At 36.5% G+C, this 23872-nt stretch overlaps 2 protein-coding genes and 1 long non-coding RNA gene across 4 annotated transcripts; 1 reads left to right on the forward strand and 2 right to left on the reverse strand.

The window, feature by feature from the left end:
• Positions 1-268: 268 nt before the first annotated feature.
• LOC110754565 (UPF0481 protein At3g47200-like) lies at positions 269-2181 on the reverse strand. Of its 2 annotated transcripts, none has more exons than XM_021955642.2 (2): positions 2042-2181; positions 269-1915 (listed from the first exon to the last, which is right to left on the reverse strand). In XM_021955642.2, the coding sequence occupies exon 2, from the start codon at positions 1871-1873 to the stop codon at positions 416-418; it is 1458 nt and encodes a 485-aa protein (XP_021811334.2). In that variant the 5' UTR covers positions 1874-1915; positions 2042-2181; the 3' UTR covers positions 269-415. The 2 variants fall into 2 exon arrangements, with proteins under 2 accessions (XP_021811334.2, XP_088107388.1); XM_088251262.1 differs by having other exon boundaries at positions 269-1918.
• Positions 2182-2906: 725 nt separating this feature from the next.
• On the reverse strand, positions 2907-5134 carry LOC148295780 (uncharacterized). Its single transcript, XR_015834815.1, has 5 exons — positions 4764-5134; positions 3883-3944; positions 3395-3657; positions 3218-3293; positions 2907-3139 (listed from the first exon to the last, which is right to left on the reverse strand). It is a non-coding gene; the product is annotated as an uncharacterized LOC148295780 (long non-coding RNA).
• Positions 5135-9693: 4559 nt separating this feature from the next.
• Positions 9694-22418, forward strand: LOC148295781 (UPF0481 protein At3g47200-like). Its single transcript, XM_088250108.1, has 3 exons — positions 9694-9903; positions 11163-11165; positions 21345-22418. The coding sequence occupies exons 1-3, from the start codon at positions 9694-9696 to the stop codon at positions 22416-22418; spliced, it is 1287 nt and encodes a 428-aa protein (XP_088106234.1).
• The last annotated feature ends 1454 nt before the right edge of the window (positions 22419-23872 follow it).

A 23872-nucleotide genomic window follows, 5' to 3' on the forward strand; every position in this document is an offset into this window, starting at 1 on the left:
AGGAGAAGGGAGGGGATGAGGGGATGAAACAGGGAAGCTACCAACCCCAAGAGATGGCGGCTGAGTTCTCTCTCTTTTTTCCTTTCGCTCTGTAGGTTTTCTCTCTGTGCAAAGGGTGAAACATATCTTTAATTAGTTTGATTTATTACATGAGGGCTTAAAGGTCACACATCTATAGATAAAAGCAAATTGAATGTATGCACCACAGGAAAAATTCCGAGAGATTACCCAGTGAGAAACAAATTTAATTGAAGTACTCATTGGTGATAATTATATACGTGCTCAAAATTACAAAAGTACACCCAAACAACTAATCAATTACAAATGGCTTTATTTTGGTCATAGACAAATACATCAACAATACAGTAGCACAAGACATGGCAATAAAGTAAACTAAAAAACATAGTAAAAATTTCTACTTGGACTGGTAGGAGAGAATGGAATATACGGTTTGTATGAGAGTAAGAGCTAGAATGACGAGGGCGGCAACGAAAGAGATGATTGACCAAGGATTGCTAAAATAATCGCGTCCGAGACTTGTTCGCCATCTGTGCCAGCGACCCTGATGATATTGTTTCACCTTCTCGAATAGCTCCTCGTAAGAGAAACCGCAGAAATCGGCATCATTGTTAAGCCTGTTGAAGAAAGAGGCAGTGTCCTCCGAGCTCAGAAAGGTCTTCATGATCTCTTTCTCAACTAGAAACTCTATGTCTTTGCTGGAGTTTATAAGATTATCCATCAGAAAAGCATAAGAGGAAATGTGAGTTGTGGAGTTTATGATATTTGGTTCACATTGTTCAAAGGCAATGAGGTTCCTGAAGAGAGACTCTCCATTTTCTTCAACCCTTATTGGCGGGATCTCCATCACTCCATCTTTGAAAGTCACATTCAACATGTCATTTTCTTTTCCACGTTTGAATTTCACCCCAGCTTGCAGGAGCTCTGTCACGGAGGGAATCGATGGCCAAGAAAATGATTTCTCCTTCTCTGCATTTTCATCGAATGATCTGATTAAACAGTTTCTTATGAAATCAAGTAGGTGCAAATTTTTCACCACCCCATTTATTTCCGGCCTCATTTCGAAAATCCAAAAGTAAAAGAAGCCGAGAGCAAGGTCAGGTAGAGTACGCCTTCCCGATATCCATGTGATGTCGAATAAACATTCAAGAACTCCCCAAGGAATCTGGTTTTCAAGTAGAAGTAGGTCATTTAGAAGTGCCAGGATCACCCATTTAGCCGACACAGGATCATCCTTATATTTTGGCAACTCTTCCGCAGACACTCTGAAGAATTCGATAATAAAACAACCATCAAGCACCATCATTTCGACAAATTGATCACTGCTCAGATCATCAAATTTTTCTTCGTAACAATTACGATAATATTGTTCTGTACTTCTAATGACTTTGACAAAGTACTCCAAATTAGTGTCTGGAGTTGGTTTGCGCTCAAGGAGCAAATGCAAGTACCATAGCTTAGTTTCTTGCATGGCTTGCAGGTTCTTCTTTCCATGGTGAAACGGTCCAATTGAAACTAAATTAGGAACAAAAACTTTTTCATTGTGCTTGCGCAACAGATTTGGGACCCGAAATATGGAACGACGAGCTGGTAACAATGGCTCTTTGCGAAGCTTGCCTTCAATCAAGGAAGCTAAGAGTTTATCTCTGTTTCCATTTGCAATCACATTCTTATTTTCTGCTATTTCATGCCCGCCCGTATCACCAATATTAATCAACCAGTAGTTATTTACCTTGTTTTCGCTGGAAACTAATGATTCATCATCTTCATGATTTGTGTTTTCAGCCGAAACGGGCTTGTTGTTTACTTTATTTGTTGGCATGTCATATCCTTCATCAGCTCTAGTTATCTTCATAAATAGAGAACTCCCTTTCTGAGTCCAACTTGTCAGCTATATCTGCTTTTAATTAGAAGGGGGGAAATGAAGATTGTTAGTCACAAAAACCCAAATGTGAATATAGAACACTTATAAAGCATAGATATTGTAAAATGTTGAATGTTGAAAAAACGAAAGACGCATTACGAAGAACTTGAAGAGGATGATCGAATTTCGAAGCTATTCTGGAAATGGACTAGTGCTTCGAACTTCAAGCTAGCTCTCCAAATTCACAAAGTGATGAAGGAAAGATAAAAAGCTCTCCCAAGATTAATGAAACAAAAAAACCTATGTGAACCATGAATTGCTTGCCCTACTTATATAATAGATAGTTAGATATGTGTTGGTTTCATTTACATCATCACCGCCAGCCAGAGGCCAAGAATAATGTGCGAAAATGAACCACATGAACCCAGGTCTTTTATTTATTTATTTATTATTTGGTGGATCCCCTATTAATTGGACAACTACTCCAGGTCTTGTTTTTTTAATTTTTCTACATTAATTTATTGTTATAAGCTATTATTAATACTGGTTCATCTCACCACTTGCACAATAATCCGAAAAGTCCCCGTTTAATTTAGATAAGTACTCCAGTCCAGGTCTTTATTTATTTGTAATGTTGAGTAGGCCTGGGCACGGTTCGGGTCGGTTCAAAAGTTGGGCGACCCGTGGGCCGAATCGATGAAAGCTTCGGTTCTCGGATCGGATCGGATTTAAATGAAAACCCGAAAATGAGCCGAATCGGAAATGAATTCGGTTCTCGGGTCGGTTCAGCCTTGTGATCGGTTTGGGCTTGAGCCCAATTTTACATTTTCAAAAGCCCAAATTAAATTAAATTTCAGCCAAAAAAAGCCCAAATCGAATTCTCTTTCAGCCAAAACCCTTTTTTTGTTGTCAAATTGACAAAACCTAATAAATTCTTATTAACAAGCCCAAATCACATTTTTACTTCTCTTTCAAATCCTAAAATTATGCAAATTAAACCTATAAAAATCCATCATTCCAATCTAAGTTTCTAAACAACTAAATGAATCCCACATTTACACAATCATCAACTAAGTAAGGAAAGAAAATATAACGTCTTACAACCATTACAAAAAATAACTTACAAATAAAACAAGCAATTTAAATGAAACTTATGAAATATTACAACCCATCACAAAAATACACATAAAGTCTAAAGATAATATCCTTGCAAAAAATCAGCTGCATCCATTCTTCCAAAAGCCTTAACAAAGCAACCTACATAACACTTAAAAGAATTAACACAAAGTTTCACCATAAACAAATCATAATTAAAATAAGATGCAAGAAAAATACCTTCCAACATATCTTCATCACACTTAAGAAGGGAGAGTCTTATTCAAATTTGTTGTGGATGTTTTACTCCCCATTTCTACAAAATATAATAAAATAAATCAAACCAATTTGAGTTAGAACACATAAAAATGAGAAAATAATCGGATTCAAATATACTTATACAAATGAAAACATTACCCATTTCAATTGTTTCATAGAACTCCATCTCCTCGATGCTTGGCACATATTGCAATGAAGATATATCTTCGGACCTTATCCAATTTTGAGAGCAAATCAAAGCCTCAACCATCCTAGGAGACAATGAACTTCGAAACGAGTCAATCACTCTCCCACTTGTGCTAAAACAAGACTCCGAAGCTATTGTGGAAGTAGGGATTGCAAGCACATCCTTTGCAATTGATGCCAAAGTAGGATACTTGAGCCTCATTAGAAGCAGGTTCCTATTCATAAACAGATTCAAAACATATTTAAACTGAGTTTCCTATCCATCAACAGACTACAACATATATATTATCCAAAAATCAGATTTAAATAGATACAAAACAGATTTAAATCACACACTGTGAATGAAATACCATACAAAACAGATTCAAAATAGATCCAAAAAACATATCCAAAAAACAGATACAAAATAGATTCAAAACAGATCCAAAAAACTTATTTACCTCCATTTAAGCAAAAGCTTTTCGAAACAGATTCAAAGCTCAGCAGCAGAGATGCTAAACAACTGTGAATGAAAACAAAAATAGGGTTAGGTTATGAACAAAATATAAACAGAGATCAAAGAAATATCAAAAGAAGGTTGTCAAAAAGGCAGTACTTCTACCCAAAATTGTTCAGAATCAATACTCACACAAAGCAGTCTTATGAAAAAGGTTTCAGTTACCCAATATTGAATTCAATCCCAAAGTACAAGCCTTTTGACCAAACCACCCAAAGCCCAAAGCCAATTATTAATTTATTCACCATAAACATAGCACTAGACAAATTAATAGTTTAGAACTATATCCAATATTAACAAGCTGATTTTCAAAATTTGAAGCACTGGTAATGAATTTTTTTACACCCAGCTGTTGACCAAGAACAAAACTCTGCAGAATTTTAGGAACACTTACAAGTGAAATACCTACCAAGTAATGGAAATCAAATAAGAACCACCAAGAAAGTACAACAGACCAAACCTTATCTCTGCAGGGAAGATAGAGAAGAAAGAAAGCAGTTTTCAATGCAATATTATATTGTACTTTGTTTTAGTGAGAGAAAAATGCTAACTACTGGTTTAGATTTAGAATGTCTATTTCTCAGGTTTGGCTCTTTGCACTTCCATGAGGCATACGGGAGTTTTTTGAGTCATTCACATATACAGTACAGTCAAGAACCATGGAAGAGGTTTGGAAAGACATCAATCTTGCCTCTCTCTCTGAGACCACCCCAAACAGGAGATCATCACCATCACTTTAACCCCAAAGTTTCACAAAAAAAATAGAACAGATAAGAGAGAGAGAGAGAGAGAGAGAGAGAGAGAGAGAGAGAGAGAGAAGCTGACCTGCGTGCAGTGATGGAGGCGGCGCGGTGGCTGATCGACTGAGATTGAGAGGATCGGAGATCTGAGGTGGGTCGAGAGAGAGAGAGGCGCGCCGCAGCCTCTTAGTCTTAGGTCAAAAACAAAACGAAAAATTAAAACAGAAGAGAGAAGAGAAGACTGAGTGAAAGAGAAGTGAGGAGGGTTACTGGAAAAAAAAAAGGTGAGGGATCTGCTGCAAGCAGTCTCACATGAATATATTTTTGACCAATCACACGACGCCATGTGTAATATATATAGATTTATTTATTTATTTAATTATGTACCGGTTCGGTTCAGGTCCTCCGGTTCTGAAAAAATTAGACCCGAGAGCCGAACCGTGGACCTTCGGTTCGGTTCAGGTCCAAGTTTGACTTTTTCGGTTCAGTCAAAAAATACCCTTTTTCGATTCGGTTTGGTTCGGTTCGTTCGGTTTGATCGGTTCATCGGTTTTTATGCCCACCCCTAATGTTGAGAGTCTTTTTGTGCGGATATAATAACATTGGAGACTTTTTCTTTCATAAATAAATGATATTCTATATTTTAATATAATCTAAATTATGGAGAGGGGGATTCGAACTCGGCTGCAGAGTGGGGAGCACATCTGCTCTAGCCAACTTTGCTAAGCTCATGCTTGCAACATTGGAGACTTTACAATAACACTGTATGAATAAAAAATCTCTCACCAAAAAAAATTCATGAATTTAGTGAGTTATCAAATTCAACCAATTCTAGCGTGATCTAATAAATAATTTTTTGTTAAATATGACTGCCTAACAGCAAAACACACTACAAGGTAAAAGCCTTCAACATCTTTGAGCCATATGTACACAGCAATAATTGAAAAACTTGAAAAACTGAAAATAGTAACAAACGACATAGACTATGGCAAAAATTGAAAAACTAAAATAGAAAACTGCGTAGAGGCACACCCATACATCGCAAAAATAAGAATGAAATTAGCCAAACAGCACACCAAAATGAAGCTTCAAAAAGCACCAAGAATTTGCACCAAAGCAGATTGACCAAGCAGACCTACAAAAAAATTTATAATGATCGAAACCAACTTTTTGGAAGTCTTCATTCATAGATCATCCTTTCAAAAAATTAGACAAATCAGAAACCATTTAGACATCTAACTGTGTCCTACAAAATCGATAAACACGGTACTTTACCTAAACATATATATTGGTTGGCATATGTTGAGTACATTTGTTTATGGGTACAGAAATGAGCTAAAACTCATTTGGGAGAGGGGAGGAAATTGTCGGGCTGCCTGCCTCTGTTAAAACAGAGGCTGTTCATTTTTATTTTTTATTTTTATTTTTATTAAACCTGAGCCAAAACAACGTCGTTAGCACTTATCTACAAGTCAAAACTATTTTCCACCAGACTAGACCCCATTAGCACCTTTTTCTTTTCTTTTAATCATTTTTATACACACATTTATGTGTGTACAGTGTAATATTTCCATAACGTTCAAGTATGGTACTCCCCTCAAAAGTCTCCGACCCAATTGTAATAAACAATGTATTTTTGTTGTGGTAAAATATAATAAATAATGCTGAAACAAAACAAACACTATAACCAATTATGCACTACAGAAAAACAAAAAAAAGAGATAAATAAAGACCTCACTAATAATAATTACAGTAGTTAGGTCTGAACCCATGGGTTTAGCTCAAGTATATAGTATAAAATCATCATATGATTTTTTTAATATTTTATTTTCCACAACCTCGGATCGGTTAGGTTTGGCCAGTGTGATGGGTTCGGACTGTTGTTTGCCAACCGGTTTTGTTTACTGCAAGAGGCTGCAAAATAATTACAATAAAAAAATATGCAAGAATAAAAAAAGACCTGGATTAATCCAAGTCCAAGGACGTCTCGTGCGATTCTTTTCCCAATAAAAAAAGACCTCCGGCGATGATGTAATTAGATTAATGAAAGCAGGACTGCAGAGGATCTAAAGCATAGATCGAATCAAACTTCGATCACAATCTGTTTAAATTTCTACAACAAATTGGACTCAAACTTTAAACCTTATATAGCCATGTAAGCAACTGCTTCTCTTTTAACTATATATATATATATGATGTCAGTTCCTTCACTTTTTTTTTGTTTTTGTTTTTTCTTTCTAAGGGTTAAATTTAGCAATATAGAGACTTTATTTTGTCATTCAAAACTGTCAATTCAATTAGAGACTTTTTTTTTGTGCTTAAATTATTTTGTAACCAAATTAGAGTAATTGTATATTAAATAGATTGGAACTCTTTCTGCGCAAGCTCCTGGCGTGAGCCATATATGTTTATGAAGCTTCATTTTAGGTCATTTTTTATCGGTGCTAATTCAATATTGTTTGGGAGTGTTCCTGAAAAGGATAAAAGAGTTTTTTGACAACTAAAAACGCTTTTGACAGCGTTTAGCAGAAAAGTTTAGAAGCGCTTGTGGGTCATAGAACCGCTTTATGAAGAAACACATGCTATGTTCTTTTTCAGGAAGCACTCCCAAGTTCTTTTCAGGAATCACTCCCAAGTTTGATTTCAACCAAAATATAGTATATATATATATATATATATATATATATATATATATATATATATATATATATATATATATATATATATATATATATGTCATATTCTTAATGTTTTGACCCTTCTGACCCTTTTAGAAAACAAAAACATTGAACCTTTGCAACTTTGACATGTATATACTTGTAGTTGTTATAACGTATACAAAGCTTACCTTTTGTATTCGTTGTTGATTTATGAAATAATACCAAGGAATATTTGGTATTTGAGGCTTGGGGATGGGAAATCAATTGCTTTCCCATGTTTGGTAAGTCCAGGCATGGGAAATGGTTACCTGGCACATGGGAAAGTAGGGAGATAATGAAGCCCTCCTCTCAACTTGGGTTTTGTTTTCCTTCTTCATAGGAAAGTTTGGGAAAATGAGCCAACATTCAATGCACATTTTTTATGACCATTTTGTTCCCATTAACAATTTTGAATTACAATGTATCATTAAATGCATTATTTTTTATTTGATTTAATATAGGTATAATTGAAAAATTATACAAATTTTGCTTTTCATTCATACTCAAAACAAACATGGGAAATGAAACAAAGTGAAATCTCTCGGTTACTTTCCCGGCATTACCAAACGTGGGAAATGAATCTTCCATTTCTCATTCCTTGGGAAATGACATGGCAAGTGATTTCCCCTCAAATCCGTTCCGTGAACCAAACGGGGCCTAGATGCGTTTGATTCATGAGAAAAAGGACTTCGTAATAGGAAGTCAATGTTTGGTGGATATGGAAAAGGTTTCCTGGCTCATGAGAAAATGAAACCTTTCCTCCGCCCTCTGTTTCAATTCCCCCTCCTATGTGAAACCAAGCAAGGTCTAAAATATCAAGAGTTTCGGAAATATCGGTGGTTCAAAATCACGGATATATCAATGGCAATATCGAGGAAATATCGATATCGATAAAAATTGAATAAAAATCACGGAAATTGTGAGAAAAACTTGAAAATTTTTATTGAAACTTTAGAGGATGTTTATTTAGTCAATTATCTATTATTTTATCACAAAAACTTGGAATAAAATGCATGGCATGGTGGGTTTGAGTGATTTAAGTAGATTATGTTGCGACCTGACAAACACTGTGTCTTTAGAAAATATGTAGTATTAGTGAGAGAAAATTAAACACACCATAATTTTTTAGTTATAATAATTTACTACAATATATTACATATGATAAGATATATGAGCTTGACAAAAAAACAAAAATAAAATATATGAGTAACTTAGTACCACATAGAAAAAATTCCTATTTAAGTTAAAACTTAGTATCACATATAATGAACAATATTAAAACTCAATAGTGAATAATAATACAACTCCGTAATATATAACCAAAAAAAAAAAAATACAACTCCATAATAAAATAATAAATAACTTTAAATATATGCCTAAATTTATTATTAGGGAATTTTTTTTTTTAATGAAAATTTATCCTTGATAATATTAGTTTGCGGAAATTTTAAAGACGATATAAATATTACACGTTGTAGCTTTATTAACAAACTCAATCTCAGCGTGTTGGATAAGGCCCAGTGGATTTGTGGGAGAGAGGGGTTCGAACCCCCTTGTTGGCAAAAGCGCCTTTAGATAAGCATTAATTAAAGTTTTTTTTTATTACAAATGTCCTTGTTAACAATTAAAAATACCAAGCATTATTGATTACATTTTTTTTATTACAAATATGCCCTTGTTAACAATTAAAAATACCAAAGCAAGCATTATTGATTACATTTTTAATTACATATTTCTAATTGAGGGGTATAGTAATTGAAGTAAATTGGTATTTCCTAATTACTTTTTTGGCATTACCAAACATGGAAAATGAATCTACTATTTCCCTTTTCCCTGTGAAAAGACATGGGGAGCCAATGGGGTCTAGCCCAGTGAAAAAAGACATTGACTTGCAGGCAAATGGTCTCACGTTTGAACCCCATGACACACCTTTTTTTTTTTAGGTGAGACCCAAGGGTATCCACCGCCGACAGCAGTGACTAATCCCTTTCGCCGCGGGAGCTCTCTCAATGGAGGTAAACGGCTGACCACGAAATGCGCTCCATTCCCATGGGCGGGGATCGAACCCCCAACCTCATGGTTAAGGAATGAGGTGAGCTACCACCACACCACATCTCATGGTTCATGACACACCTTCATTTCTACACTATTAGTGGCATATTAATTTTTTCAAAACTCAAATTAATTAGATTTTGCAAAATTCTTAATTACCGGTTCAAATTTTTGTAGTTTATTGACATGTGGGTGTGATAATTAATTTCAATTTTCTCCTATCAAAACCAAATTTCGACTAATTTGGAATTATAAGAGGAGTCCATGACAACAGATAACAATACAAGTGACCACTCCGTGATTGAATCTGAGAATGATCAGGAGGAAGGACCTGTGCCGATAGAAAATGATGATAATAATGAAAATATAGATGAAGATGAATTGTTATCATCCTCGATTCAAGAAAAGGTTAACCAGGCCTCGGATCCATTTTCAGTTCATCGTTGCATATATAGGATCCCTGGTGTACTACGTGTTGGCGAGTCCTTACTTAGTTAGGATTTTGGTTCCTTACTATGTTAGGATTTTAGTTACTTACCTATTTGTCTAGTCCAATTATAATTAAGATTTATTTCATATTGTAATTTAGATTTATTTTCTATTGTAATTCAGATTTATTTCCTATTTTATTTAGGGTTAACACATCTTTGTACTTGTATAAATACCTCTATATTGGAGAAGAATAATAATATGATCGTATCTGAGCATAACTAAATATTTGCCCTACTTTGTTTGACATGGTATCAAGAGCCTAGTTCCGATCCTGTGATAACCTCTGCCAAATTGAGAGTCGTTGGCACTCCTCATTCCTAACCCATCATGGGTCTTCATCTTGTATAGTCACCATCTTTTGTTCATCCTCTCATATGTGTTTTCACCGCACCTAGCCTTCACATGCTTATTTGCTACTGTTCCAAAATTTTTATTTTTTCATCTTTGTATGCCAGATGGTCTTTCTTGATGTCTCAGCTTCTCTATCTTTGAAACTTCATAACAAGTCTCTTTACCCCGTGAGCCTTGTCACCACTCATCGAGCCGTTGCTTTCCTTCGTGAGCCTCGTCACCGCTCACCGAGCCGTTGCTTTCCTCCGTGAGCTTCATCACCGCTCACCAAGCTGTTGCTTTCCTCCGAGAGCCTCGTCACCGCTCGCCGAGCCTTTCCTTTGACTGTTCTGCTGATCTCTGTCTTCTTCGGCAACTCTCTTGAGTTGCCTTTCCGCTTCTCAGTTTTGAGCACCTTATCTTTGTCTTTGTCTCTGTTCATGATTTGTTGGGTTTCCTCCCTTACTATTCTCATTTTCTGAAGTTTTTTCTTCATGGGACAACCGTATGCTACCACGTTCCCCTCTTGCATTTGTTTCTGCCACGAGACTGGCATATTTGAGTCTCTTTACTATTATTTCAATTTCTCTTCTTCCAAATCTCGACCCTTTACCAGTGTCAGATTTGAGGGGGAGTGTTGCAACTTTATTTGGGTGTTACTTCCTCCAAATCTCGACTCTCATACATCGTCGGATTTGAGGGGGAGTGATGTTGTGTAAATACAGCTGCACCAAAATGGATTCAGCTGCATCCTCAACTTGTGATACTCGCAAGTGCACGAACCGTTGGTAGTTTAGCGTATGTAAGTGCGAGGTCGATTCCACAGGGATTGGTGATTGAATGATCCAATTTAGTTTCCCTACACAAAACAGAAATGAAAACAAAGAACATGAAAGAAGGAAGAAAATAAGAAAGTAACTCAAGCAAATAAGTTCCCAAGTTCAATTTAGATTAATGGATTGATTCTAGCTAAAGTATGATTAAGCCATGGTGTGTGGTCATAACCTTGTGTTCCTAATTCCCTAATTTGATCATTTGTTGTCTAACCTAAAATTAAGCATTAGGAACCCATTAAGCATAGAAGAACATTTTAAACAACCAAGCATGTATCTAATCCCTGTTGTCGAATGTCCATACATACTCTTCCTATTCATAGTTCAATTCGAATTAAAGCATGGTGTATACTCTTAATTCAAACCAAGATAGCTAACATGCAAGCCTAAATGGTGATCAATCATTCAAACTAGCATATTAACTTATAAGCATAATGAATAAGAACAAAAACCATAATTGAAACTTGGAAACTAATCAAACTTGAAACTAAAGAAAAGAATTTACATAATGAAAAGTAAATTACAACTAAGAAAACATTAAAGAAAGCTAGAATTGAGAACTAGAAAGCAAAACTAAGAGAATTTGAGGGAGAGAAGGGAAGGGAGCTCTAGAGAAGTGTTTGAGAGCTCCCCCCCTTGGGGTGTTATTACAAGCTTAGAGAACTTCCCTATTTATAGGCCTAGGGGAAGTGAAAATCAGAATTCAATAAGACTAATGCATACAACACTTGAATTATAAAATCTGAAATGGTTGATGCACTTGTATTAGAAAATCTGAAATGGGTGATGCACTTGTATTAGAAAATCTTGAATTGGTTGATGCACTTCACCACTAAATCCCACCAGCAGCCCTAGCTCATCTTCATGTCACCATGACCAAGCTTCCAACCAGAAATGATAGCTCATACCTAGCTCACCATGACCAAGCATCCAACCAGCACATGCTGAGGTCAGCATGACCAGCAACTTCAAGGGCTTACAACTTGGGCTTCTCTTAATCAAATTAGGACTTTAAGCACTCTAAATTGAAGTTCAGAATGTCTTCTTTCCAGTCATATGTTATTTGGGCCAATCCAAGGTCGGAGGAAGAAGTTAAGGCCGAAACAAATTGCTAACTCATTTTCCGCGCTGATAAGATCCATCCTGAGCATGGTTCTGTGTTTGCTAGGTAACGGACTCCAGATTTATCCAATGGGGTTGAATTTTGGATATGTTATAGTACACACCAATTGAAGCAACTTTCATGAAGAATGTGGCCTCATCCGAGCTATGTAGGTTGCTGAAACAAAGCTTGCAATATGACCTACGGAACTGGACTGGCAGGGGGCTGTAGCCATAATGAATTTGTCTTTAAGCTCTTCATCAATTCATCCAAATTAGGCCTTAACATGCTTGAATTGCATGAATTATGTTCTCCAAAGCCATCATTGTTACCTAAAGCTCAATTAACTGAAAGATAAACACAAAAAGGATTAAAAGCACAAGTTTAACTCAAAAACATAACCAAATCATAAGCTAGAAGGGTAAGAAATAATATACAATTATGAACCGATCAAATACCCCCAAACCTAGATTTTGCTAGTCCTCGAGCAAAACAACACAAAACAAAGTTAAAAACAAAACTAGAAGTTAACTAAACCACTTTCGTAGGTAACTCGATTGCATTTAGCATATGCAACAAGCCTTTAAACCTCTAGGCATCCCTAGTAGGAGGAGTTGTGTCTCCTGAGGGTTTAACAGATACGATACCCACAAACGTTTTACTGACTCTGTAAAACAAAGTAATTAGAAAACTTAAAGATTGTTAGTCCTTAAGCAAAACCAAAAACAAAAACAAACACAAAAACACAAAGAACTTAAAACAATTTTTCCGAACATTTTCTGAAGAGAAATGACTCATGCACATGACTTAAACGTTTTAACAATAAAAGCTCAATTTTTAGACATTATTTACAAAGCGGCAAAGTTCTAAACACAATATGCTCAAAGTGTAGTAGTGTGATAGCCAAATGCAACAAATTCCCCAATCTTAGTTTTCACACAATTTCAAAAATCATACAAAGCATAAGTTCAACTTCAAATCTCACCAAAGTTGTCCTCTCACAAATGAATCACTCAGAAGAGGGCTATAATGCACACTCAGTTATAAACATGAGAATAGAGTTAAACCATAAGGGACTTAACTCGCAATAGAAATATGAAGAACTTGCATTAATATGATCTCAAGAAGGATGTCAAACACTTAAAAGTAGAAAAATGAATGCAATTCAACCACATGACATTTAAGATCAATTTAGGTCTTTAGTATAGGTTGTAATGGGGCCAAGGGTGTAAGATGAGTAAGAAATGAAAGGTATGGAGAATACAAAGTCCAAGGAACTCAAAATGTAAGAGCATAAAATAATTGTTTACAAGACTTCGAATCATCACGATTAGATTTTTTTCTTTTACATGATCAAAACTCCTTATACCTTCATTTACATTGATTCAAACTCCTTTCCAAACACCAAATTATTTTGAAGGCCCAAAAATGAATTTTCAAACAACCGCCACTTTCTCTTTTCTTTCACCAATTGTGTGATTTTTTTTTTTTTCTCTTTGTTTTTTCGAAATGTAACACCTCTTCCCAAACTTAGCATGAAAAACACATCCAAAATAAAGCTCATGAGTTTCTTAGAAAGGTGAATATTTGTTTTTCAGGCTAAGGCGAGGAAATATAATTGGTAAATGAAAGAAAAAGGTTTACATGTAGGCTCAAAATGGTTAACAATGGAAAATCATGCTTAAGCATGCATAAGGTTAGCTTGAAAGGTACAAACGATCCAAAGAGGGCCTTAATATCATTTCTTAAATGTCATGAAATCGAATTGCAAAAGAATGAATGACTTTTAAGTATTCAACCAAATCAATGAATAATGAGATCAAACAACAACTTTGATGACAAGAAAATAAGAGTATGTGTATAACACTCATGAAATGAAGCACAAGGCTCAAAAGCTCACATTATATGGTTATATAAGTCTAATTTATGCTTGATACAATTCTTTGGGTCATGCAAATCCTTTAATTGGAAAATTATGAAACAAATGGCAAGTGCAAAGAAGGTTTCGAACATGTCATGCTAGAACGATGCCAAATTAATTAATTAATTAATTAATTTTTTTTTTTAAAATAAAAATTTACAAGAAAAAAAAAAATTAATAATAATAAATAAAATTCAATTTTTTATTTAAGTCATGCAAACATTTATCACAATCTCATCAAATGTGTTCGGAAAGTGACTAAACAAAACAAGATTCAAAACAAGAAAGAAATTTAAAATTTTATTTATTTTTTTTTTTAAATTTTAAGAAAAACCAAGTTTACTTGCTAAACTCCAATACCCCCAAACCTAGAAATGAACATTGTCCTCAATGTTTAAAAATTAGGAACAAGCAATGTCATAGCAAGAAATGAAAGGTACTAAAGTAAATATAAATCACAAAACACACAAGAATTAAAATACACAAATAAAATAATTACAAAAATAAAAATTACAAAACAAACAAACAAACAAACAAAAATGAAACAGTAAACCCTAATCACACAATTCTGAAACCCAAAAAAAAATTTGAAGCCCAAAGCCCACAATGAAATTAACCCACCTTGAAACCCAAACAAGGTGAAAAACCGACCCAAAATGAATTCTGAAGCCCACACATTTTATTATTATTATTATTATTATTTTTTTTAAAAAGAAGATAAAACGTGAATTATGAGCGCAAAGTGGGATTTCTGAAAAGAAAGCACGTGGTCCCTAATGTCGTCTCATGGATAGTCACGGGCAGAAAGCAGGAGCCACGTGTCGACGCATAGAGGCGCCGCAGACTCCACAAGCAGAAATTACGGGGCCATACAAAGTCGTGATGACTTTACTGAACGCGTCCGTTCAGAAAGGTCACGTCGAGATAAATGTGTTGGGTACGGTTGGAAAGCGAGAAGGTTGTGGGACTCGATGAATGCTGGAGATTCAGAAATGCTTAGACGCTGCAATGGCTAGGGTTTGTCAAAGACTATATCTATAAGAAGGAAAAAGAAGGGGATAAAAACAAAACCACAAACTCAGAAACACAAAAGAGAAAAGAAGAAAAAAGTGAGAAATCAAATGGCCTCTTCCTACCCATTTTCGTTGGATCTCAACCTAGCTCCACCGACTCAAACACGGGGCCAAGCAGCAGCACCAGTATGGATGCCCTACTTTGGCTCCTCACGAGGGCCTGTGTCTGTCAATGACTCAATACTCCTAGACAACGATGTTGCTATTGGAGTTGGCAGAAATTTAGTGACTCCCAAAGATATACATGTGTTCGGGACAAGGGATGACAACCGAGTCACGAGTGATGCCCTGGCACTGAGCGTGCAGAGTACAGCATGTGTTGCAAGTTTGGGTCATCGCCTACTTGCGAAGTCCCATGAGGTAGAGGTGCTGAGAGCTCAGTTGGCGGCGGAGCGAAGTATGGTTGAAGATTGTCAAAGTGCTATAAAGAGCTTAAAAAGGGAGAGGTCAAGGATAGTGGAGGTGAATCGACACCAGCTAGAAGTATTGCGGGACGAGAATAAAAACCTATCAAAGATGGTAGAGTTGTATTCTCGCGACATGCGAAAGCAGCTGGAGGACCTAGACCGACCGGGTAAACGCAAGCAAGCAGATCGCGAGAGTAGTTACGCTCAAGCTAAGATTGCGATCTTTGGGAGCTCAAGTGATGAGCCCCAAGAGGCTGTGCGTGAAGCCCCGGAAGAGGACAGCCAGAGGGCCAAACTCAAAGCTCCTATGGTCGAGACACCGAAGGCCAAGAAGAAATGATTTCAGTTTTTATTTAATTTTAAAGTGTATGTGTGTTTTTTTTTTCTTTAATTGGGAAATAAAAACGTTAGCTATCTCAAAGAAACGATTGACCCTAAATTTAAAGAACGACAATCAAACAAAAACACGAAGACCCAAACAAGATTTTTTTATTTTTATTATTTTTTTATTTTTAGTTAAGTAAATACACAAATAACTGCTTCTTCTTTTAAGAGAAAAACTTAAGGATGACCAGTTAAGGGCCTCAGAAAACACAGCCAGGGGTTCCGGGAAGGTTGGAGGGGTCACAATGGTCCCGCTTAAAACCCTAACTTCTTAGACACCGAAGGTGTCGCCTTAAAGAACTCCTAGACACTGTATAGACTGCGGTTGCTCACTGGAGTTACCAAAAATTTAGCTCCTTCAAAGAATATCCTATGAGTTTTAAATTATACTACCTAATTAAATAAAAAACAAAATAAATTAATAAATAAATAAACTGAAATAAACACGCAATTCAAACAATAATTTAAAAGAAGAGTTGGGATTCTTGCACCAGGTGTCCAAGACGCATCTTTAATTTTGTCTCTTCTTCCAACTACATTATTAAGAAACCAGTCAAACAAGAAGAAAATAATTGAAAATAAAATAAAATAAAATAAAAACTGAAAAAGCAAAAACACAAACATCAGAAAACAGGGAGGCAAAAGTAAGTGAAAGTGTAGACATGCTCCCTTTTAAAAAAAAAACGTGCTCGCAATTTGCGCCAGAAATGAAGGGATCAGAGAGAAAAGAGCACAGGATAGCACCCTCGAGATCCGAAGTGCTTTCGGCTCCCTCATCTGCATAAGTCTATTTAAACTCATCTCGGTGAAGTAGAAGAGCACCCCGCATTTCTTCCTGCAAATTCAGAGAAAAACATCAAAAAATCCAAAAACAAAACAATGGCATCCTCATGCACTCACCTTGATGATCTCAACCTTGAATTGTCCCTTGCGCCACCGAATGCGCAGATAAGGGCTCCTCAAAACCATGTCTTCCCAAACTCCACATATCATCATGGTACGGCCTCAAACTTTGCTGAGGTAATACCGAACTTTTCTGAGGCAGTGCCGAACAGAGCAGCGCTGCTGGAAGGCATGATTGGCAGCAAGCTCACATCGACAGATCATCTGCAAGTGGCAAAGAGGTCTGACAAGGCAGCAGTGGAGGAGTCCCACAATTTAACTGTGCTCCACGCGGTCTCGGCTACCAATTTGGGCATGCGTTTACTGGCGAGAACACGGGAGTGTGCCGCGATGAGCGAGGAAATAGTTTCCTTGAAGGCTATGGTGGCGGACTTGCAGAAGCGGCTCTACTGTGCCAATCAGCACGTGGAAGCACTGCAAAGAAAAAATGAGGACCATGTGGAGCTGCTGCAGATTCTGCAAGTAAGAGATAATAGAGGCATGCCATGAAGATGAAGATGAAGACGAAGAAGAAGAAGAAGAAGTTGTTTTTATTTTTAATTTATTTGAATGTTCTTTTTTTTTGTTTTTGTTTTTGTTTTTAATTTTTTACTTTTTTTTTTCTTTGTTTGCAATGCAGTGTTTGAGTGAAATAAAAATAATATGTTTTTAACACTTAGAAATAAACTAACTAACCACACCACGTAAATAAATACATAAACTAACTTAACAAAACAAAAAAAAAGAAAACAAAGAAGTTCCAAATTGATTTTTTTAAAAAAATTATTATTATTTACAACTAACTGACCACACAAAGAAAAATAAATAAATAAAAAAAAAGAAGTTCCAAATTGCAATTTACAAGGATTAAAAAAAAAAAAAAAAAACTCAAATTTCAATTTTTTTAAACTTTTTTTTGTTTTGTTTTGTTTGTTTGTTTTTTTTTATTATTTATAAAACACACAAATATACAAGCAACTCATGGATGACCAGTTAAGGGCCTCAGAAAACACAGCCAGGGGATCCGGGAAGGTTGGAGGGGTCACAAAGGTCCCACTTAAAACCCAAACTTCTTAGACACCGAAGGTGTCGCCTAAAGAACTCCTAGACACTGTATTGACGGAGACGCTCACTGGAGTTACCACGAGTCAGCTAATGTAAAAAATCTTTTTAATTTTTTTTAATAAAAGAAATAGAAAATTAAAATTACTAAAATAATAACAAAACAACTAAAGAGAAAAGATTGGAATACTCCCCCTTGAAGCGATTAGGTCGAGCATGGATGCATTTGGAGGTCGCGACTTCTCCCACTGCTCCACACTCCCCATTCTTATGATTGAGGTTGCCATCTCTCTCCATTTTTATTAAGCTATCATAAATTGCTAAAACGAACACAAAAAACTTGAAACAGAATTAAAGGATTACGAAATATAAAAAAAAAACTAAAAATGAAAAGGAAAAATCAACACACGTCCAATTCCATGCTTCAAAGCAACAAGCACCAATGGGTTGTGTAAGCTGGGACTTAAACCCAGTTCTCTTGCTTGTTGGGCAATTGTCCTTTTCTGTTGGACTACAAACACAACTTGTCCATTAATGTCATTAACTTTAAAACTTGAAATTGTCCAGTTAAGAAAAAAAAAATAAAGTAGGAAAGCCAAATAGAATCAAACAATGTTACCGATCCCCGGCAACGGCGCCAAAAACTTGTTGTGTAAATACAGCTGCACCAAAATGGATTCAGCTGCATCCTCAACTTGTGATACTCGCAAGTGCACGAACCGTTGGTAGTTTAGCGTATGTAAGTGCGAGGTCGATTCCACAGGGATTGGTGATTGAATGATCCAATTTAGTTTCCCTACACAAAACAGAAATGAAAACAAAGAACATGAAAGAAGGAAGAAAATAAGAAAGTAACTCAAGCAAATAAGTTCCCAAGTTCAATTTAGATTAATGGATTGATTCTAGCTAAAGTATGATTAAGCCATGGTGTGTGGTCATAACCTTGTGTTCCTAATTCCCTAATTTGATCATTTGTTGTCTAACCTAAAATTAAGCATTAGGAACCCATTAAGCATAGAAGAACATTTTAAACAACCAAGCATGTATCTAATCCCTGTTGTCGAATGTCCATACATACTCTTCCTATTCATAGTTCAATTCGAATTAAAGCATGGTGTATACTCTTAATTCAAACCAAGATAGCTAACATGCAAGCCTAAATGGTGATCAATCATTCAAACTAGCATATTAACTTATAAGCATAATGAATAAGAACAAAAACCATAATTGAAACTTGGAAACTAATCAAACTTGAAACTAAAGAAAAGAATTTACATAATGAAAAGTAAATTACAACTAAGAAAACATTAAAGAAAGCTAGAATTGAGAACTAGAAAGCAAAACTAAGAGAATTTGAGGGAGAGAAGGGAAGGGAGCTCTAGAGAAGTGTTTGAGAGCTCCCCCCCTTGGGGTGTTATTACAAGCTTAGAGAACTTCCCTATTTATAGGCCTAGGGGAAGTGAAAATCAGAATTCAATAAGACTAATGCATACAACACTTGAATTATAAAATCTGAAATGGTTGATGCACTTGTATTAGAAAATCTGAAATGGGTGATGCACTTGTATTAGAAAATCTTGAATTGGTTGATGCACTTCACCACTAAATCCCACCAGCAGCCCTAGCTCATCTTCATGTCACCATGACCAAGCTTCCAACCAGAAATGATAGCTCATACCTAGCTCACCATGACCAAGCATCCAACCAGCACATGCTGAGGTCAGCATGACCAGCAACTTCAAGGGCTTACAACTTGGGCTTCTCTTAATCAAATTAGGACTTTAAGCACTCTAAATTGAAGTTCAGAATGTCTTCTTTCCAGCCATATGTTATTTGGGCCAATCCAAGGTCGGAGGAAGAAGTTAAGGCCGAAACAAATTGCTAACTCATTTTCCGCGCTGATAAGATCCATCCTGAGCATGGTTCTGTGTTTGCTAGGTAACGGACTCCAGATTTATCCAATGGGGCTGAATTTTGGATATGTTATAGTACACACCAATTGGAGCAACTTTCATGAAGAATGTGGCCTCATCCGAGCTATGTAGGTTGCTGAAACAAAGCTTGCAATATGACCTACGGAACTGGACTGGCAGGGGGCTGTAGCCATAATGAATTTGTCTTTAAGCTCTTCATCAATTCATCCAAATTAGGCCTTAACATGCTTGAATTGCATGAATTATGTTCTCCAAAGCCATCATTGTTACCTAAAGCTCAATTAACTGAAAGATAAACACAAAAAGGATTAAAAGCACAAGTTTAACTCAAAAACATAACCAAATCATAAGCTAGAAGGGTAAGAAATAATATACAATTATGAACCGATCAAGTGACACCGCTGCTCATCTATTCCGCTGCAATTTAACCACCTATCTGCCATGACTGATTCTGCTACATCTCAGTGTTAGTCAGTGCATGTTTCTCAAGCACCATTGATCATATGGCTCCATCGACCCATTCTCTTCAGGGGGAGAAGGGGAGTGAAGAGAAGTTGTCTCTGCTGTTGCTGGTGCCAATGCCTTGTATTGCTGTTGATGATGCCTGTTATGTCTCTGCCTTGTTACTCTTGTTGGTGCCAGTATTGTTGCTCATGCCTTTGCTAGTGTGTTTCCCCTGTGGTCATGCCCGTTGACCTTGCCTTTGGCTTTACCTTTCTTTGCCTTGCCTTACCCTATTTGTTAGGGTTTGGCTTTGCCTTGCCATGCCTTGCCTTACCCTATTTTTAGGGTAAGGCTTTACCTTTGTCGTGCCTTACCCTATTTTTAGGGTTCTTTGCCATGCCTTGCCTTACCCTATTTTTAGGATTTGGTTTCTGCCTTATCTACTGCCGTGCTCACAGGGCTTCTGTGTTCTGCCTTATCTACTGTCGTGCTCACAAGGCTTCTGTATTCTGCCTTATCTATTGCCGTGCTCACAGGGTTTCTGTGTTCTGCCATATCTGCTGCTGTGCTCACAGGGTTTCTGTGTTTTGCTATGTGCCCTATTTTTTAGGGTTTGCTCTTGTGTTTCCGCTGCGAACTTTGCTTTATGTTGTCACTTGTTTCACTCGTGGTTGACGAAAAGACCTTCTCTACAATTGGTGCTTCTCAAGTATGGTGTTCTATGACTCGCTTGTCAAGTTGGGCATGCGAAATATCTTTGCCCAACTTGAGGGGGAGTGTTGGCGAGTCCTTACTTAGTTAGGATTTTGGTTCCTTACTATGTTATGATTTTAGTTACTTACCTATTTGTCTAGTCCAATTATAATTTAGATTTATTTCATATTGTAATTTATATTTATTTTCTATTGTAATTTAGATTTATTTCCTATTTTATTTAGGGTTAACACATCTTTGTACTTGTATAAATACCTCTATATTGGAGAAGAATAATAATATGAGCGTATCTGAGCATAACTAAATATTTGCCCTACTTTGTTTGACATTACGCAAGCAAAATGAAAAAGCTTTCGTTCCAATCGTTGTTTCAATTGGGCCCCTACACCATGGAAACGAAAACCTTCAAGCCATGGAAGAAGTTAAGCTATGGTACTTGCATTGTCTCCTTGACCGAAAACCAACTCCTGAAACGGATATGGAGTCTCTTGTCAAAGCCATTAGACCTATACAACAAGCTTGTCAAGATTGTTATGAAGAAAAATTTCATATCAGCAATGACGAATTTCTTGAAATGATGGTAATTGATGGTTGCTTTATTAGTGAATTCCTCCACAGGTTTGCCAACGAGGTGACAGTGGACAACGAAGATTGTCTGTTTTCTACATCATGGATGCCTTTAGCAGTCATAAATGATCTGCTTCTACTTGAAAACCAACTTCCTTGGAGAGTTCTTGATTGTTTATTTGAGCTCACATGCAAATCGGGAACGTCTTCCCTACTTGGGCTTATTAACAGTACTTTTAAGGCCTACACCGGGGGGCTATCTCCAAAGCCTAGTGGAACAGTGAAACACATGCATTTACTTGACTTCATACGAAACTCTTTCCTTGGATCGTACCCTGAAAGCCAGTCGGATGAAAGCACGAGAGATTCAGACGCGATTCTCTCCGCAACAGAGCTTCGCAAAGTTGGGGTGAAATTCAAATGTGGAAATGAAGGTGATACCATGCTCAACATAACTTTCGAAAACGGAGTCATGGAAATCCCACCAATAATAGTGTTTGATAAGAATAGGGAATCTCTCTTCGGAAACCTCATTGTTTATGAACAATGTCAGCCGCGCCTTGGATATCAAATCACCTCTTTTCTGGTACTCTTGGATAACCTTATCAAATCAACAAAAGATGTAGACTTTTTGGTTGAGAAAGGAATCATAGCAAAGATTTGGAGCAGGAAGGAGATGTTGCGTTTCTTCAAGAGGCTTTACAATGACAATAAACTTTATAAATATTTCTCTTACGATGAACTCCAGAAGGAAGTGAATGCATATTGTGTGGGTGGCTGGCGCAAATCGAAACAGATTCTCCGACGTGATTATTTAAAGAATCCTTGCTCAAGCTCGTCTTGATTCGCTCTCTCATGCTTCATTTTCTTAATGTCTTGCACAGTTGCAAAATATATACTCGATATGAAGTTATGTCTTAATTACAGTTGTTGTCCCTACTTATTGTGTTTGCATCTGTAACCTCAACAATTTTTCTGTTCAAAATAGTGCCTTTTCAAGTTGCTCATTCGAGTCATTCTATAATGAGGACTACTATAGAAGGTCCTTTCGTGATGACTTATTTTTGGCCGTTCGATTAGCTTGATCATTCCAAATTCAATCAATATTTAAAATCAACAATATCAAACAATTATAAACTCAATCAATCAATATTCAATATGAATATTATCATTTCAATTTAACCTTGCATGCCGCAGCAGCTGGGCCCTGCGCAAGGCAAGCCCACATGGGACTTTCATCGAGCACTTGAGAACTGGGGGGCCAAGGCTCCCTCTCATATATTTTTTTTTATTTTGTTCAGATTTTTACATATATATGTTGTTTTTTTGGAGTGCCTCATCTCAGTAAAATTGTTGGTCGATCCTAGGAGCTCTTTCTATAATAATAGCTTACCAAGGAAAAACTAATTCTTACGCCATGGAGAACTTCAAGTGATCCAGCACCCGGCCTCCTCTATTTAGAGCTACAACAAAATGGAACAAGTTTTTGGTTACTCTTCTGGAATGGTTCTGAAACTTATTGGACCAGCGGATATTGGACAGGCCAAATTACAATCAAAAGGAAGAGCCTTAGAACAACTGTTTCTCATTTTTTATTTCCTTGATACAAACCATAGTATAAATGATTATAACTTAATCTAATTTATGAAAAAGGAACTCGAACTTGAGTGCAAGTCAATTTAGCGAAGAACAAGCTTCAACAACATGTGCGACTCTGATTCGCTCGTCTCCGTATCCAATTCTCAATGAATAAAGGAGTAGTTGACGACTCATTATGCCAAGTTTTATTACAAACCAATGTCGCACGTATTGTTCAGGTTTATTATTTTGAACAAAAGAAGTTTTGATTCTCATGCCTTGAGATAATTGTTTGTAGTATTGAAGAAATGGAGGAGAAGCCGGAACAGAAGGAAGAGAAAGAAAAGATGGGCTGCCATGAAAACTTTGGATAACACTTGAGATTCAATTAGCACGAACTATCTATAAATAATAAACTATTTAGTGAAGAAAGTTGAGGTTCCACTCCAAAACCAATTGGTTATGGGGGAGTAGCCCAACTCCTTATAAATCCGGGCTTGGTCCATTAACTTTTTAATATGGGACAAATACTCTCAACACACCCCGACACGTGTGACGAACTTTAAAGCCTAATATGTGGACAACACAAATTGGGTGAAGTAAGAGCACGTGTAGCTGTTGGGCCCAATACGTGAAGCCTTGCTTTGATTCTACGAAGAAAGTTGAGATTTCACCCCAAAACAGATGCGACGAGAATAATTTTAAGTGGAGGAGTTTGTT

This window comes from Prunus avium, chromosome 3, assembly GCF_965620075.1.
Source record: "Prunus avium chromosome 3, drPruAviu1.hap1.1, whole genome shotgun sequence".
In the NCBI taxonomy this organism is placed as follows: Eukaryota; Viridiplantae; Streptophyta; class Magnoliopsida; order Rosales; family Rosaceae; genus Prunus; species Prunus avium.

Bases quoted from the DNA above. Each gene is read 5' to 3' on its own strand.
- LOC110754565 (XM_021955642.2), bottom strand. From the start codon at position 1,873: ATGAAGATAACTAGAGCTGATGAAGGATATGACATGCCAACAAATAAA.
- LOC148295781 (XM_088250108.1), top strand. From the start codon at position 9,694: ATGACAACAGATAACAATACAAGTGACCACTCCGTGATTGAATCTGAG.